The following is a 15266-nucleotide window of genomic DNA, read 5'->3' on the forward strand; positions in this document are numbered from 1 at the left end:
ACTGTATATATGTATTCCCGTAATCCAGATGCGGTTCATACGGATGATCCGCTGTGGCGACCCCGAAAGGGAGCAGCCGAAAGAAGAAGAAGAAGAAGAAGAAGATATTCCCATAATCCAGCTAAAACGGTTTACGATAGTGCAAAATTTTTAAGGCCAACTTACTCAATATTATCCTGCGGTGTGCAGTATCAAGTTTAGCTCAAATCGGGCAACAAAAAAATTATAAAAAAATCAATTCCCGATTCAGTCAAATACTCTTCGGGAGAATTTGATCAATGCAGACAACCTCAGCAGTATAGTTCGCTGGAGCTATCTTTTTTTTCTTGAAATGATTTTATTCATCAACCACTAACACAACGGGAACCCAACGGGTTCACGGGTCGTCGAGTACACACACACACACACACACACACACACACACACACACACACACACACACACACACACACACACACACACACACACACACACACACACACACACACACATTGTTGTGGCCCGGGGGTCGGTGAGAAGACCACGAGGTGAGGGAAGCTATCTCGGCTCCACCAAATTCCCTGGAATTGTAGACCGTCGCACACGGATAATTCCGTGATGCGGCGGGTCGCTTAACCGACCGTGAACGCAAATAACTCAACCACATGACTTAGGGTCCTCCGTCTAGTTAATCCAGTTACCTAAAAATAACCACGTGATTTAATTACCAGGGAACACGCACTCGGAACGCTTTGTCCGAACCGGATCACTTTACCAGATCGGATGAAACCGAGCGACACTGTCAAGGACGTACAGGCTAAAAGGAACGGATCGTTGGGAATAAAGTCCCGGCTAAGCTAGGATTCGGACCATGCTGGATCAATGGAAGAAAAGACAAAAACGAGCAGGGAACATTTCGAATAATATTCAATGAGCGAGGAAAGGTATGTGGTACGACAAAGAGATTTATTGGGGTGTGTTGTCTAGAGATAGGGGAGAGAGGTGTGGTGCAGCAAATAACAAGCAACTTATAAAAGCGGACACAGAGCAGACCGAACCCGAAAATAATAATAACGATCTTCTGCAGGCTTACTTACATAGATAGGCACCAGGACACACACACACACACACACACACACACACACACACACACACACACACACACACACACACACACACACACACACACACACACACACACACACACACACACACACACACACACACAAAACTCGATGAAGAGGGATTGAGGCAAGACAGGAGAGGAGTTGAGGCTACAGTCTCTCAGTACCTTTGTATAACTGAGACATGGTTCCCGAACACACCACCAATACGTTTGGGGGGAGTACTCTATGGTGGAGTACGTCCCCCCCCCCCTCAAGACAACTGGCACATCGTCTCTCGCTTCGGGCAGCTCGCGTCGAGACTGTGGGCATGAAGGAGGGCTTGAGTTGGGAGGGTGGAGCATCGTGTGGGGGAGAAGAGGAGTAGGAGCCCAGTGATGAGGACAGAAGGTGGAGTCGAGGTACAGTTTGAGCGGAAGGCGAGGCAGGGCAGCAGAGAGAGAAAGAAGGATCCGCTCAGACCTTTATAGGCCACATGACATGGGCCCACCCCAAAACTCAGTGATGTCACCCGCATCGGGCGCTCTGATTGGACCCAACCCCCTGTGTGGCCCGGCCGCGATGGCCGGTAACTGCAACATTCCATTTCCAGCAAGATGACCCTATGCCGCAAAGATGTCCCGTTCCGACCTCACGACATGATATGAATCGCCCACACCGAACTCCGCATTATGAATCGCCTTGCAAGAACCCCTGGGCCATGACCTGATGACCGGCTGAGGGCAGCGTCGGTCTCGCACGCCCACTCGGGCGCCCCGACCAGCGCTGGCCAACGAGCCCGCTACGTGTGTGCAAATGTGGCCCAAGCTTTACAACATGCCCCTGCCCGATCGCAGCTTCGCAGATATATATATATATATATATATATATATATATATATATATATATATATATATATATATATATATATATATATATATATATATATATATATATATATATATATATTTCTTGGATTTAATTGCCATTACTCATTGTTTTTTGTTGTTGCTCCAATTATGCTTCTGTTAACAATTATACGCGACTGTACTCCTTTGAGTCGTATTAATTTACACATGTTGGATTTAATACAATGTTTTTAAAAATATAATTTAAATGATATTAATACAGTGTTTTTCAGTGTATTGTATATAAATAGCATATTGTTGTGGTTCTGGAAACCACAGCCACCAACTCCAATAGCAGCCAACATACAGTGATCCCCAGTCAGTTATTTCATTAATGTACGTTCAGATAGTCCCTTCCTTCTTGTCTGGTGTGTCGAACGGGACAGTGCATTGTGTAAATTTCATAATAAGGTCTGAGTAAACCTCTGAACTCATTCCTACTCTGTCTTTTTTCTCTATTCCTGAGGTAAATCCAAGCAAGGGGTCCTCGCGTGATCCAGGAGGAGCTATGCTCGGACATCCATTTGTAAAAACCACAGCCACACCTTCATGTAACAATGTGTCCTCAGAGAAGACCAGTAGAAGCCAACAATAAACTCCAGCACTGCATGGAGCATGTGCAGCACAACGATGTCCCCTCACCCACTGTTCAAGCGATCAGAGGCATAACCAACACACTAAATGCGAATAACATACATTATGCACACGGCGCACTCTTCTTCAATTCAAATCTCCATTAATATATATATATATATATATATATATATATATATATATATATATATATATATATATATATATATATATCTTCTTCAATCCAAATCTCCATTTAGTAATTGTGTCTGGCCTTTCTTCAATCCGAATCTCCATCTAATAATTAATTATATCCAATCATTTCCCTCAACTCCCTGACACAGATTAGGGCGAGCCCCGTGCACATGACACCACCTTTGATAAATGGCCACGTGCTTAATGGCGGACCCGTGCGAACTGTACGGGGCATGCTCAATGGTGGGCAGAACCACGCGCTAACTATGTGTACAATGGCGGACCCGCGCGCAATGTACAGGGCATGCTCGATGGCGGGTGGACCCGCGCGCTGACTACGTGTACAATGGCGGACCCGCACACACTGTACGGGGCATGCTCGATGGCGGGCGGACCTGCGCACTGACCACGTGTACAATAGCAGACCCGCGCGCAGCCCATGATACTTTGTCATCATACAGAACGGGGCACAAATAACACACATCTTTGGTCGGCATCTTTGTTAACAGGTGAGGTCAGGTGTTGAACATGGGGTTACAATAATATCTTACTGTCGGTCTTTGCTCACCACGACGGCCACAAATGTCTCCCACAGATGGCAAACATCCTCCTGCACCTCCGCCTCGATGCAGCTGCTCCCAGGCAGAGGCATGATGTGCGGCCGGATCGCACGGTCTGCGCGCCGCACCATGGAGCAAGCATATTGACCAGTGCCAACCGTGGATTGCCGGGGCACGGCAGGGGTTTTGGTGCAAGGCGATTCATATCACACAGTTCGGTGCAAGGCGATTCATATCACGGAGTTCGGTGCAAGGCGATTCATATCACGGTGCTTGGAGTAAGACGATTACACAGCTTGGAACCATCTGGCCCTAAGTAAAGTGGACCCGCTTCCGGTCATGGTGGCCGGCCCGTGTACTGGCCAGGGCCCAATCAGAGCGCCAGATTTGGATGACAACATATCGCTTCGGGTCGTCGCCCCTGCCTGCACCACGGGCGCTATAAAAGGATTGACCGCGGAGCCACTAGTCTATCGTTCCTGTTTGTCGTTCCTGCTCGTTATTCCTACTCATGGTTTCTGCCCATCGTTCCTGTCTTCAGTCCTGTTGCCTCGTTCTGTCTGGCTTGGGATCGCCAACCTACCGATTCAACTGCTGGCTCCGCCCTTCTTTACCATTTCGCCTGCTGACTATGCCTTCTTCACCACCACGCCGCCCTTCTCCCCCCACTTGCTTCGGACTCTGCCTCTCTCCACCTATTGGCGTCTGACTCCACCCAAGTTCCTCCCTTCACACCCGACGGTCGCGTCTCATTCTGTGGACCGATGCTAGCTGCATGAGTGCAACGAAGCAAGAGACGATGTGACAGCAGCTGTCAGGGAGGCATCGCCCAGTGGAGCATCCCCCCCAAAATGTACTGGTGGCGCGGTCGGGCAATCGTGCAAGGTATTGAGAGACCGTTATCCTCATCTCCTCTTCTTTTTCTCTTCATCAATTCCCCTTCATCCGTGTGTGTGTGTGTCCTGGTGCCTGTCCTCGCTTCAGTTAAGATTGCACAATAATTATATCTGGATAACTCTGCTCTGTGTCTGCTTTTGTAAGTTGCTCGTGTATTGCCGCACCTCTCACATTTCTTCCTATTCTTGCTGCAGACAACAATAAACAACATTCACTGTGCCTCATATCTTTCCTTGCCTGCCTGTAATAAATAAATCCTTTGTATAAATGTTCCCAGCTCGTTTTTGTCCGTTCTTTCATGGATCCAGCATGGTCCGTTTCATCACTTAGCCGGGACTTTATTCCCAACGATCCGTTCCTTTTAGCCAGTACATCCTTGGCAGTGTCGCTCGGCTGCATCTGATCCGGTAAAGTGATCTGGTTCGGACAAGGTGTACTGAGGGCATGTCCCCTGGTAATTAGGTCATGTGATTAATTAGGTAATCCGATTAACCCATAGACGGGAACACCCTAGGTCACGTGGTTGAGATTTTGGCGTTCACGGTCGGTTTGCGATTTATCCGTGTGCGACAGACTGCAATTCCGGGGAGTCTGTTGGGAACCCGAGATAGCTCCCCCCCCGGTGGTTGTCTCACCCGACCCCTGGCCCACAACAATATCTTTGTATTTTTTCTTTTTTACATTTTAAACTGGACTTTTAAGTCTTCGGACTTTTGTCACATCTTTGTTTAAATTGAATAAAATCGAAATTGATTGATTGAAGCTCTTTTTTGTGCCTTGCTTGGTGCCACAAATCCTCCACCTGGTCTCACCTGTTGCAGGAGGTTTAACACAACAATTTTACCAGAATCTGCTTTTAAGTTTACACTTACTGCCTCAGAGCTGCATGTTTAACCATATGATTTACTTCCACCACTATCTAACACCAGGGTAAATATAACCTGCTTGATCACACGGTCCATATTATTCTTAAGACATTTTAGCTATGGATCCCCTCCTCCCTCTTCCATGTAACACACAAAGTAAAAATGAACCCAGTAATATAAATTGAGTAAGGTGGTGTACAAGTTGTAAAGACATTTAGCTGTTGATATCTTAGAGGTCGTGGGTTAAATCTGCCGAAAGGTAGGAGTATTAATGGTTTCATTTCCAAAATATTTTAAAAACTGAGCAAGTCTCATAATTGTCATGTTGCTTGCACATTGTTGGAAATGTCCGAGCAGTTCATTTGAGATATTTCTACAGGGGTTAACCAAACTGTCTTTCTTGGTTTGCATGGCCTGTTTGGGATGTCATTCTCCACTTTGTGGTTGAACGTTAATGTCCTCAAGGAAATTGAAATGAACACCAAAACATTCACTGAAGAAAGACAGTGATGCACACAAACTGAAAAGACCTCAATAGAAGTTTTTTTTTACTCCTCCACAAATTGGAAGTGGCAATTTGGTCAATTTATATCTGAAAAAAACATGCCATCAATGGCAAGATCAGGAATATGGACCCTCACGATCACCACATTAATGCCACAGCATTGTTTTGATGACTGATTACCATTATTCACAAAGCAGTTTCCAGTGAACCCTGAAGTTAACAACCATTATCACAACCATAGCTGCCACTTTTGAGGTAAAATTAAGAATGCTCCTTGAAACTCAAACCTCTTCCACAATTCCTATTGAGGAAGAACAATTAAACATTGAAATGGAATCAAGTTTTTTGCCATTTTAAGGGGAGTTTACATTACTCCAGAATTTGTTTAGTGAATCGATTCCTCATTTATTTTATACTAGCAGGGGTGGCTGGCGTTTCCAGGAAATGCTGGGTCCTTCCTCCCGCCCCTTCCCCTCCCTCCTCCTGCCCGTTCCCCTCCCTCCTCCAATCCCTTCCCTTCCTCTCACCCCTGCCTCCTCCCACCCCTTCTCCCTCAGCACTCCCACAACCTCTCTTGCCCTCCCTCTGCACTCCCCCCTCCTTACCCTGCCTCCCCTGATTAGTGGAGGTTGGCTTTGGGGCTTTCCACTCTCTGGGGACATGTACAGTGCAAAAACTCTAAGTTATCTCCACAGATGACTTGTAATACCTTCTGCCACCACCATCAGGTGGTGGTACATGATACACATTTACAGAGAGAATTTTTGTTGACCTTCCATCCTGAACCCCCGTGACTACATATGAAACGAAGTAGCCCATGTTCACCACAAGGTCGACTTGGTCCATGTGCCAAGTTTGGTGGAAATTTCCCCAGGAGTTGTTGCATGATTGGTGTTACACACAGAGAGACAGACAAACAAACAGACAGACAGAACATGATATTTATTTATTAGATTACTCCCTTTGCTTTACCGGAAAATATATCCAAATTTCACTCCCATCATAATTTGGACCAACAAGGGGGAATATTCCTCAGCGAATTCAAAAGCAAAACCGTTGGCCGTCTGCGCTCGAGTCAGTTTGAGAAAAAATGTGAATGGAGTACATCTGCACTATTGTCTCTCTGAATTTGAATTCCAGAATTTTGTTTTATAAGCTTGACTTTATCTTCTACATAACAAACCACAGATTTATTTTTTAATTTTACCTTTCATGCAAATTGTCTAATATGTATGTGCAATAATGCATCAATGCGAGCAAAAATAAATGAAGCGGATGTGATCAACACCGATCGCAAAACTGTAATGTAAAAAAAGAAAATATAACTTGTGTAACCACAATCCCTTGAGCAAGCGATGCCAGACTCACATTGCATTGCTAGTTGTTGAGGCGGAGAGGGCGTTACCGGAAACAATGCCACACTTGGAGCATTTGAGTTTAGCATGTGGCAGAGGAACTGGTCTGCAGAGAAAGGGCAACAATAAAAGAAGCATGAGAAATATCGAGTGCCAAAGTAAAAACTAGAGGGGGAGCACTCGGGAGAGTGCAAAACCTCCGACGCCAATACTGCTGGGTCACTCAAGTGAACCTTATATCTTATTCATTAAATATGTCAACAGTGCTGACAGAGTTATAGTTCTTTTCTCCAACATTTTTGGGGGGGGGTTGGAAATCACTTAAAACATGTAAAAATGCAAAAAAAAAAAAATCGAAATTTTGTTGAAAAAAAAGTTGCAAAATTTTTGTTTCTCTCTACCAATTTTTTTTTTTGGGGGGGGGTTGGAAATCACTGAAAACATGTAGAAATGCAAAAAAATTTTTGTTCTTTTTTGGGGGGAGTAACAATTTTTTGGGGGGGGGTTGGAAATCACTTAAAACATGTAAAAATACAGAAATTTTTTTTCTCAAACTATTTTTTTTTGGGGGGGGGGGTGGTTGGAAATCACTTAAAATATGTAGAAATGCAGAAAAAAAATTTTTATCTAACAATTTTTTTTTGGGGGGGTTGGAAATCACTTAAAACATGTAGAAATGCAAAAACAAAAAATTTCTCTATTTTTGGGGGGGGGGTAACAATTTTTTGGGGGAGGGTTGGGAAATCACTTAAAACATGTAGAAATGCAAAAAAAAATTCTCTAATTTTTTTTGGGGGGGTTGGAAATCACTTAAAACATGTAGAAATGCAAAAAAAAAAAATTCTCTTTTGGGGGGGGGGTAAAAAAAAAATTTTTTGGGGGGGGGGTTTGGAAATCACTTTAAACATGTAGAAATGCAAAAAAAAAAAATTCTCTAACAAGTTTTTTTTTTTTGGGGGGGGACCAAGTCCAAAATTTAATGGCATGATCCTTGGACCATACCTAACCCCCCCACCAAGTTTCGTCGAAATCCGTCGAGGAGAGTTTTTCCGTAATAATGGTCACAAACAAACAAACAAACAAACAGAAAACCAATGTCACCCGCAGGGTGACCCGTATCTTGCCAAAAGGTGACCACGTGTGACTTCTTTAAGGTCACACTGAGGTGAACAGGGCTGCTATCCACCAGGAGCGACTCCTTGAGGAATATCTGCCTACGAGAGATTCCGATGAGAATCGTTCTACAGAGTAACCATGAAAAATATGCGTTTGCCTCATAACGTCACCAAATGACGTCATAATGTCTCAAGGTTGACATATCTAGAAAGCACTCATCGAGGTGTTCAATTTGAGGTACTACACGATATGGTTCCGAAAACTTGAAAATTTGACCTTGGGGTCAAATATGTTTGACCTAAGGCGCTAACCATGAAGGTGAAGGCCAATCGCCACCAAAATTAATCAGCTGAGCGCCAGACCATGAACTATATTCCCATGAAGTTTGAAGACGATCCGATCAAAATTACTCAAAAAATAAGGGTTTCGTCGACTCCCCTGATTTGCGACAAAGTTTGATTCCCTTGATTTCCCCTGATTTGACCTTTGACCTTGACCTTCAAAATTTTGTGCACTGAAAGGGACCTCTATAGGCCTCTGATATGCGAAGTTACAAAAATTTCCAATGATAACTGTGCTCTGCAGAATTTTTTATACGTGATTACAGACAAACAAAACAAAAAAAATAAATAAATAAATAAAACATACAAGCTGGATAACACATCTTGCAAAAACTTTGTTTTGGCAAAATAACAAACAAACAGAAAGGGGGTGAAAACAGTAACCTCCATCCATCTTCGAAGATGGTGGAGGTTAATAAAACGTGGGGTATTACAAAAAAAAGAGAAAAAGTCATTATGAACTTATCTAAGAGAGTGCTGGGTGAGCGAATGTATTGCTTTAAAAAATTCCACTTTCATAATCATGACCATGGTGGATGTGGCTTGCAAGTCAACTTGTCATATAATGACAAGGCTTGAGGCAATTCTGTGCTTTACTCTTCTGATTCCTCACCAAACTTGCTCGAAAATAACTCTTAAATATGTGTCCTTTAAGAAATACTGAAGTGGCTTACCCAGTGTGATGCTTCAATTTCTTGTCATGAATTCCTTCTTTTGAAACGAGCTTATTGAATACCAGAATGCAGATCCCCATGTTCACCTGAGGGACCACAAGTGCACGTTTTACTGCATGGGAGCAAAACAATTCATAAAAATATGAATGTTGTCATAGTAAAAAATAAAATATTTTAGTTTTATGGAAACATAAAAGAAAGAAAAATTATTTTTTTAACACAATTGACATCACAATGCTGCCCACAAAGACAATCCATGAAATGATTAGACATCTCAATCAGGAGAGTAAAATTATGTCAATTATTTTTGGGAAGGGAGGGAAACGGAGTTGCAATGGTGAGAGATATGTCGAGAAAGAAGTCTGTCTGTGGCTTCTGATGAGATAAAATGTAAGACATATAAAGTTTCATCGAATCATATCTGCTGACTTGTTCATCTGGCACCAGCAATAACTGTGAGAGTGTTTGTGGAAGCATAAGTTTTGTTTGGAACTTTTTTTATCACTGGTTTGCCTGTTATATAGATGTCGAAGATGTTATGCGTACATCTCTGACAGTGTCAAAAAAACCTGCCTGTATGTCTGGCCGTGTTTGAAATGTGTGCGCGTGCGCGTGCACGCGTGCACGCGCACGCACACACACACACACACACACACACACACACACACACACACACACACACACACATTAATATTATATTAATGCAGTTAAGATTATCTATTCTCGCAGAAAAGGCACAGCCAATGAACAAATTGAGTGAAACCCCACGCCGTAAAGTTGCAACTAAGAAAGAGAAGACGTACCCTCAATAAACATTTCATTCATGGTCCAGCAGACTTCCTCAAGCCAAAAACTCCAGTTCCAGGCAACAGCAATTTTTATGTCGGATTTGCAACTAAATTCAAGCCACGTGCAAAAGCATGGATTTTTTTTAGTGTGCCGGGATAAACCACACCATCATTATTGGGATTCTTTGCCTTTTGACGTTGGAACTGGTGTAATCTAGTATTATATGGATGTATGTGAGCAGTTAGCCAAGCATTTCACTGCTTATATACTTCCACGTTCCAGCTTTTCAGGTTCTCTGGTTTGGTGTAAAGGTAGAATGTCCTGGAAAGCTTGTTGTGTGCTTTGTATGTGAGCGGGTGTGGTTTTGGACGAGTATTCAGGGCTTTGTGGAGCATTTTGTCTGGATTGCATGGTGAAGCAGTGCACTGACATGGCCTGGTCATTTGTGGTGGTGTATGCATGCCATGTTGGTATTAGCTGCTTACCTTCCTTTTTTATTTTTAATATGATCTCAGGCTTGTGGTGGAGCTGGCAAACACACATCTTACACATATGGACAAAGGACAAAGACACAAGACACAAGACAGGACTGTGAGAGGAGACAAAAACAGCCACTGAGTTTGGGGGGGAGGTTTCGTCACTTCCCTTGGCACTCTGGTACCAGCAACCTCACAACAATGGTGCTGCCTTTCTCACTGCACCCAGCGGGGCATTTCCTCAGGAGGAATTTCCTCATCCCCTTTGATGTCAACCTATCGGAATTGTCCATGCTCTTAACCTTTTAAATAATGAACGTCAAGGGAATAAGCAGCACATACCATTTTTGAAGTCTTTGCTGTGACACTGGTTTGGCTCTCTGACCTCCCAGACTCAGAGTGGACACTCCAACGATTGTACCACTGAGTCATTTTTTTATCCTTTCCGTTTTGCCGCATCGCTGATTCTTGACACATTTATTAGTGGATTGTATTGTCTTGGGATGTCAGTTGTTGATGAGTTATATCACCTTCTTGGCCAATTGCATACCAAACCTGAAGCACCAATCTTTGATGCATCTTCCGTGTGACGCCGAGTTCATTAAATGACCAGTCTGAACATAATAGTCTGAGATAGCTAACTGTCCTGTCCGACCCAAACAAATTCCCCTTTTTATGCGAGTCCAATATGAATTTCAAAATTTCTCCCAGTGTCACCAATATGGGCTTAATGACAATCTTTACAGGTCTCTATATGACCCCAATTTATCACCAATTGGAATTGGTCTTTTAATTTGGTAATAACACTGCTGATGGTGTGCATTGGCTTCTCAGTCACTTCAATTTATGCACCTCATATGATTTTGCTGATTATTTCCAAGAGGTCTGGGTAATAAGATAGAACAGTGATCTCAATCATGTCTAACTCCTTGCGTTTTGCAATACGAGGTTTATAAAATTAAATAAGTAAGCTCCGATCATAACTATTGTTCTGTAATATATTTTGTACTTGTTTTACCTCCATCTCTGTACAGGAAAGCAACCCACACCATTAAAATATACCTGGATTGAAGAGACCTAATATTTCAAAACACAGAGAGTTGGATATGACTGGCAGTGTGATTTGCCTTATGACCAGATCTCTCAGAAAGAATGGTTGAAACAATGCGAAATGTAGAAATTAGAGTAGCTTCTAAGCCACTGTGCACTATTTGCAGGGTTACGAGTTGTTACTAAACTCAAAGACCAGATACCAATAGGTGATACATTGGAGGTGGTTCTAATGCCATCTGCAAGGATTGTGGGAAAGCAAATGTTGGGGAAACTGAGAAAAAATTGACATTAAGATTGTATGAATATAAAAGGATAAAGCAGTTCGGTTGGAAAGGACAGTCAGCGCTTGCAGGGCATTATGTATAATCTAGACATGAATATAACCTGGGTGGAACCTGCATATTAGGCTTCAGACAGAAAAAAAACATTGGCGATTGGTGCTCGAGACAATGGATGTGATAAGCCAAGCAGGCAAACTAATTTGTCAAACAACTGACATCCTAACACAAAACAATCTGGTAATAAATGTGTAAATAATTAAATGGTGCAAAGTCGAAAAAGACAAAAAAGGTAAGCAGACAACACCAACATGGGTTGCATAAATCACCACGAAACTTAACATACACATCAGCATACCCATTCACCAGATTGCAAGCACACCACCTCAAAATGCTATGCGCGCACGCACACGCGCGCGCTCACACACACACACACACACACACACACACACACACACACACACACACACACACACACACACACACACACACACACACACACACACACACACACACACACACACACCACACCTGCTCACCTCATCATCATCATCATCATCATCGTTTTACTGCCGTTTCCATGCTTGCATGTGAAAGCCGTGGTTCAACTAATGGCTGGTTTTGAGGCTGCACCATCCCTTTCAGTCAGGTCAGGCCAGATTAGATCTGTGACTTGCTACAGGTACCATGTAAACCTGAACTAACTTGTTCCATGGTCGGGTTGTCGGCGACTAAACCGTCTCCCCCACCAGGTTTTTTGGTGAGGAGGGTGTTTGGATATGGACACCCAGCAGGATTAAAAAGAAAACCTGTCAAAGGACAGAGGAGCTCCTTGTGAGCCAACGGCCATCCATATCTAGTGCCCAACTGTGTCTGCGGACGTCCTCCTGCAGTTGCGTTACTTCTTATTAGGAGGTTGGTGGCAGGATTTGCACTCTGGTCACCGTCAAACCCTTAATTCCTCAAAACACAAAAACGCAAAGAAATCTGAAAACCCACTTTGCAGGGCAGCTCACCGGATGACGGGACTGGGGCAAAGCCTTCGGGACCCCCAATCTTTGATGATGGGAGGGAAACCACAGGGTAACATTCCCGGGTCAGATTGCGGGAGAGTGTGTCGGAGTGGTGCAGAGGTGTCGTCTTCCAGACGACGGTCTCCTTGGGTTAACCTGAGGCGGTCCCTTCGGGTGGGTGCCTGGAATATCCTATCCCTAAGAGAGGATGATCACCTGTCTCTTATCATCTGCGCTCAAGCGTTTGGACATCGGTATTGCAGCACTCTCTGAGGTTCAGAGACCGGATTGCGGCGAGATCATGGTGGGTGGTTACACCTACTATTGGTCTGGTCGCTCTGATGGTTACCATTCCCAAGGAGTTGCTGTAGCTGTGTCCAATAAGCTGACTCCAATGATGATTGAGGTAACACTGGTCAACGAGCGTATTAGGAGACAAAGGATTCGTCACTCCTTCGGTGTCATTTCCCTGGTCTCTGTCTCTGCTCCGACTGAGCGAGTGATCTCACTGTGAAGGACACATTCTATGTCATGCTCGAGTCTGTGGTTGATCAGTGCCCCAGAGGAGATACACTTCTAGTCTTGGGGGATTTCATTGCATCGACTGGAAATGAGAGGAATGGTTATGAGATGTGTGTTGGTCCCCATGGGTCAGGAACTATGAACCAGAATAGCACTAAGTTCATTGACTATGCCAGAAGTCATGGACTTAGGGTGGCCGGTTCATGGCTTCAGCGCCCACAAGCTCATCGCTGGACTTGGTATTCCAATGCTGGTGGTGTGGCAAAGGAGATTGACCATGTCTACGTTGATGGTCAATGGAGGATGATCCAGAAGACAGGGTCTACTGGAGTGGTGAGTTCCTCAATACTGACCACAGGCTTGTTGTAGCAACTCTGAAGGTGCACCTTAAATCCAGGAGAATGGTACCATCCCAGCCTCGGCTGGATGTTGGGAAGCTCAAGGAGGAGAGGGTCGCTGAGGAGTTTGCGAACAAGCTGAGTAGAAATTTGGGAGGTCTGGGTGCTTTGGGAGGTCCTGAAGAGTTGTGGAGTGCCTTCAAGACCACTGTCGTTGATGTTGCGGGTGGATGTCTTGGAACTCACGGTAGGGCAAAGAAGAATTTTGTCTCAAGGAACACTGGATACCATTGACCAAAGTCGCAGGGCCAGGCTGAATGGCAGAGCTGAGCTGTTCAGGGAGCTGAGGCGTAAAACTGTTAGTGCGCTAAGGGTGGACAAGGAGGCCTATGTGCGAGGAATCTGTGAGGGGGTAGAGCAACATCTGTGGTCAAGTGATTCTCGTCCCGCTTACAGGGGAATTCGCGCATTGCGTTCATCCAAGCCCATCCCGAGGTGTACTGCCGTTAGAACAGAGGGTGGTAGGCTCTTGACAGAGGATTCCAAAGTGAAGGACCGCTGGGCCAGTTACTTTGAGCGGTTGTACCAGGCTGATCCACCAGCTGTCGAGTTGGACGTCAGGGGTGTTACAATCCCTGTTGCTGACCCTCCAATCAACTGTGGTCCACCTTCGCTTGTGGAAACACGGGCTGCAGTGAACCGGTTGAAACGGGGTAAATCTGCAGGGATCTGTGGCATCCATGCTGAACTTCTCAAGGCTGGTGGAAATGCTGCACTTGTGTTTTTGCATGCAGTTCTGTGTTCTGGCTGGAACACAGGCATCATCCCAACTGACTGGAATAGGGGCCATGTTGTCCCTCCCTGGAAAGGGAAGGGTGATCGCCAAGACTGCAACAACTACTGAGGGTGATGCTGCTCTCAGTGCCGGGCAAGGTCTTTGCTCGGATAATTATTGATTGGGTCCGCCACCATGTGCTTGAGCACCAGCGTCCAGAGCAGTCAGGCTTTACACCAAAGAGGTCAATGATTGACTGTATCCTAGCTCTTCGGGTCCTCACCGAACGCAGACGAGAGTTTCGGCAGGGGCTGCTTGCAGCCTATGTTGATCTCTGTAAAGTGTTCGATTCAGTGAATCGTGATGCCCTCTGTAGGATTCCTGGTCTTCGTGGGGTGCCACCAAAACTGATCGATCTGATGTCTGAACTCTACTCTGGTACTCAGAGTGCTGTGAGATATGGTGGTTCCATCTCTGACATATTTCCAGTTGTTACTGGAGTTCATCAGGGTGTATACTCGCCCCCACACTTTTCCACACTTGTTTGAACTGGATTCTAGGGAGGATGTCGGGGAGATCAAGCTGCGGTGAATCGTTTGGGTATGTCAAGATCTCTGACCTTGATTTCGCAGATGATGCGGTCATCTTTGCGGAGACTTTAGATATCCTTTTGCGGGCGCTCGAGGTGCTGAATCAGGAGTCAGAGCCACTGGTATTACGGGTTTCCTGGGTCAAAACTAAGATCCAGACTTTCAATGACATCTTAGATGCTGCTGTCCTGTCTGTGCCGGCTTGTGGTGAAGATGTTAAGGTCGTGGAGAGTTTCACTTTCCTTGGCAGTGATATTCATGTCTCTGCTGGCTGTGAGTCAGAGGTCAATAGACGTCTGGGTCAGGCCTGGGGAGTCATGGATTCACTAGATAATGGGGTGTGGCGCTGCCGGTACCTGT

At 44.8% G+C, this 15266-nt stretch overlaps 1 protein-coding gene across 4 annotated transcripts in view; it reads right to left on the reverse strand.

Moving 5' to 3' along the window:
* The window catches only part of LOC147020412 (adhesion G protein-coupled receptor B3-like), a 713921-nt gene that overhangs the window by 53913 nt on the left and 644742 nt on the right, over window positions 1–15266 (reverse strand). For all 4 annotated transcript variants that reach the window (XM_085895732.1, XM_085895730.1, XM_085895731.1 and 1 more), the window contains 2 exons: window positions 9073–9158; window positions 6955–7047 (listed from right to left, as the gene is read on the reverse strand). In XM_085895732.1, coding sequence (XP_085751858.1) covers window positions 6955–7047; window positions 9073–9158 — 179 coding nt within the window. The remainder of the gene's footprint in view (window positions 1–6954; window positions 7048–9072; window positions 9159–15266) is intronic.

The sequence above is a fragment of the Eptatretus burgeri genome, chromosome 9 (genome assembly GCF_056783735.1).
Source record: "Eptatretus burgeri isolate ZD-2024b chromosome 9, Ebu_testis_v1, whole genome shotgun sequence".
NCBI lineage: Eukaryota > Metazoa > Chordata > Myxini > Myxiniformes > Myxinidae > Eptatretus > Eptatretus burgeri.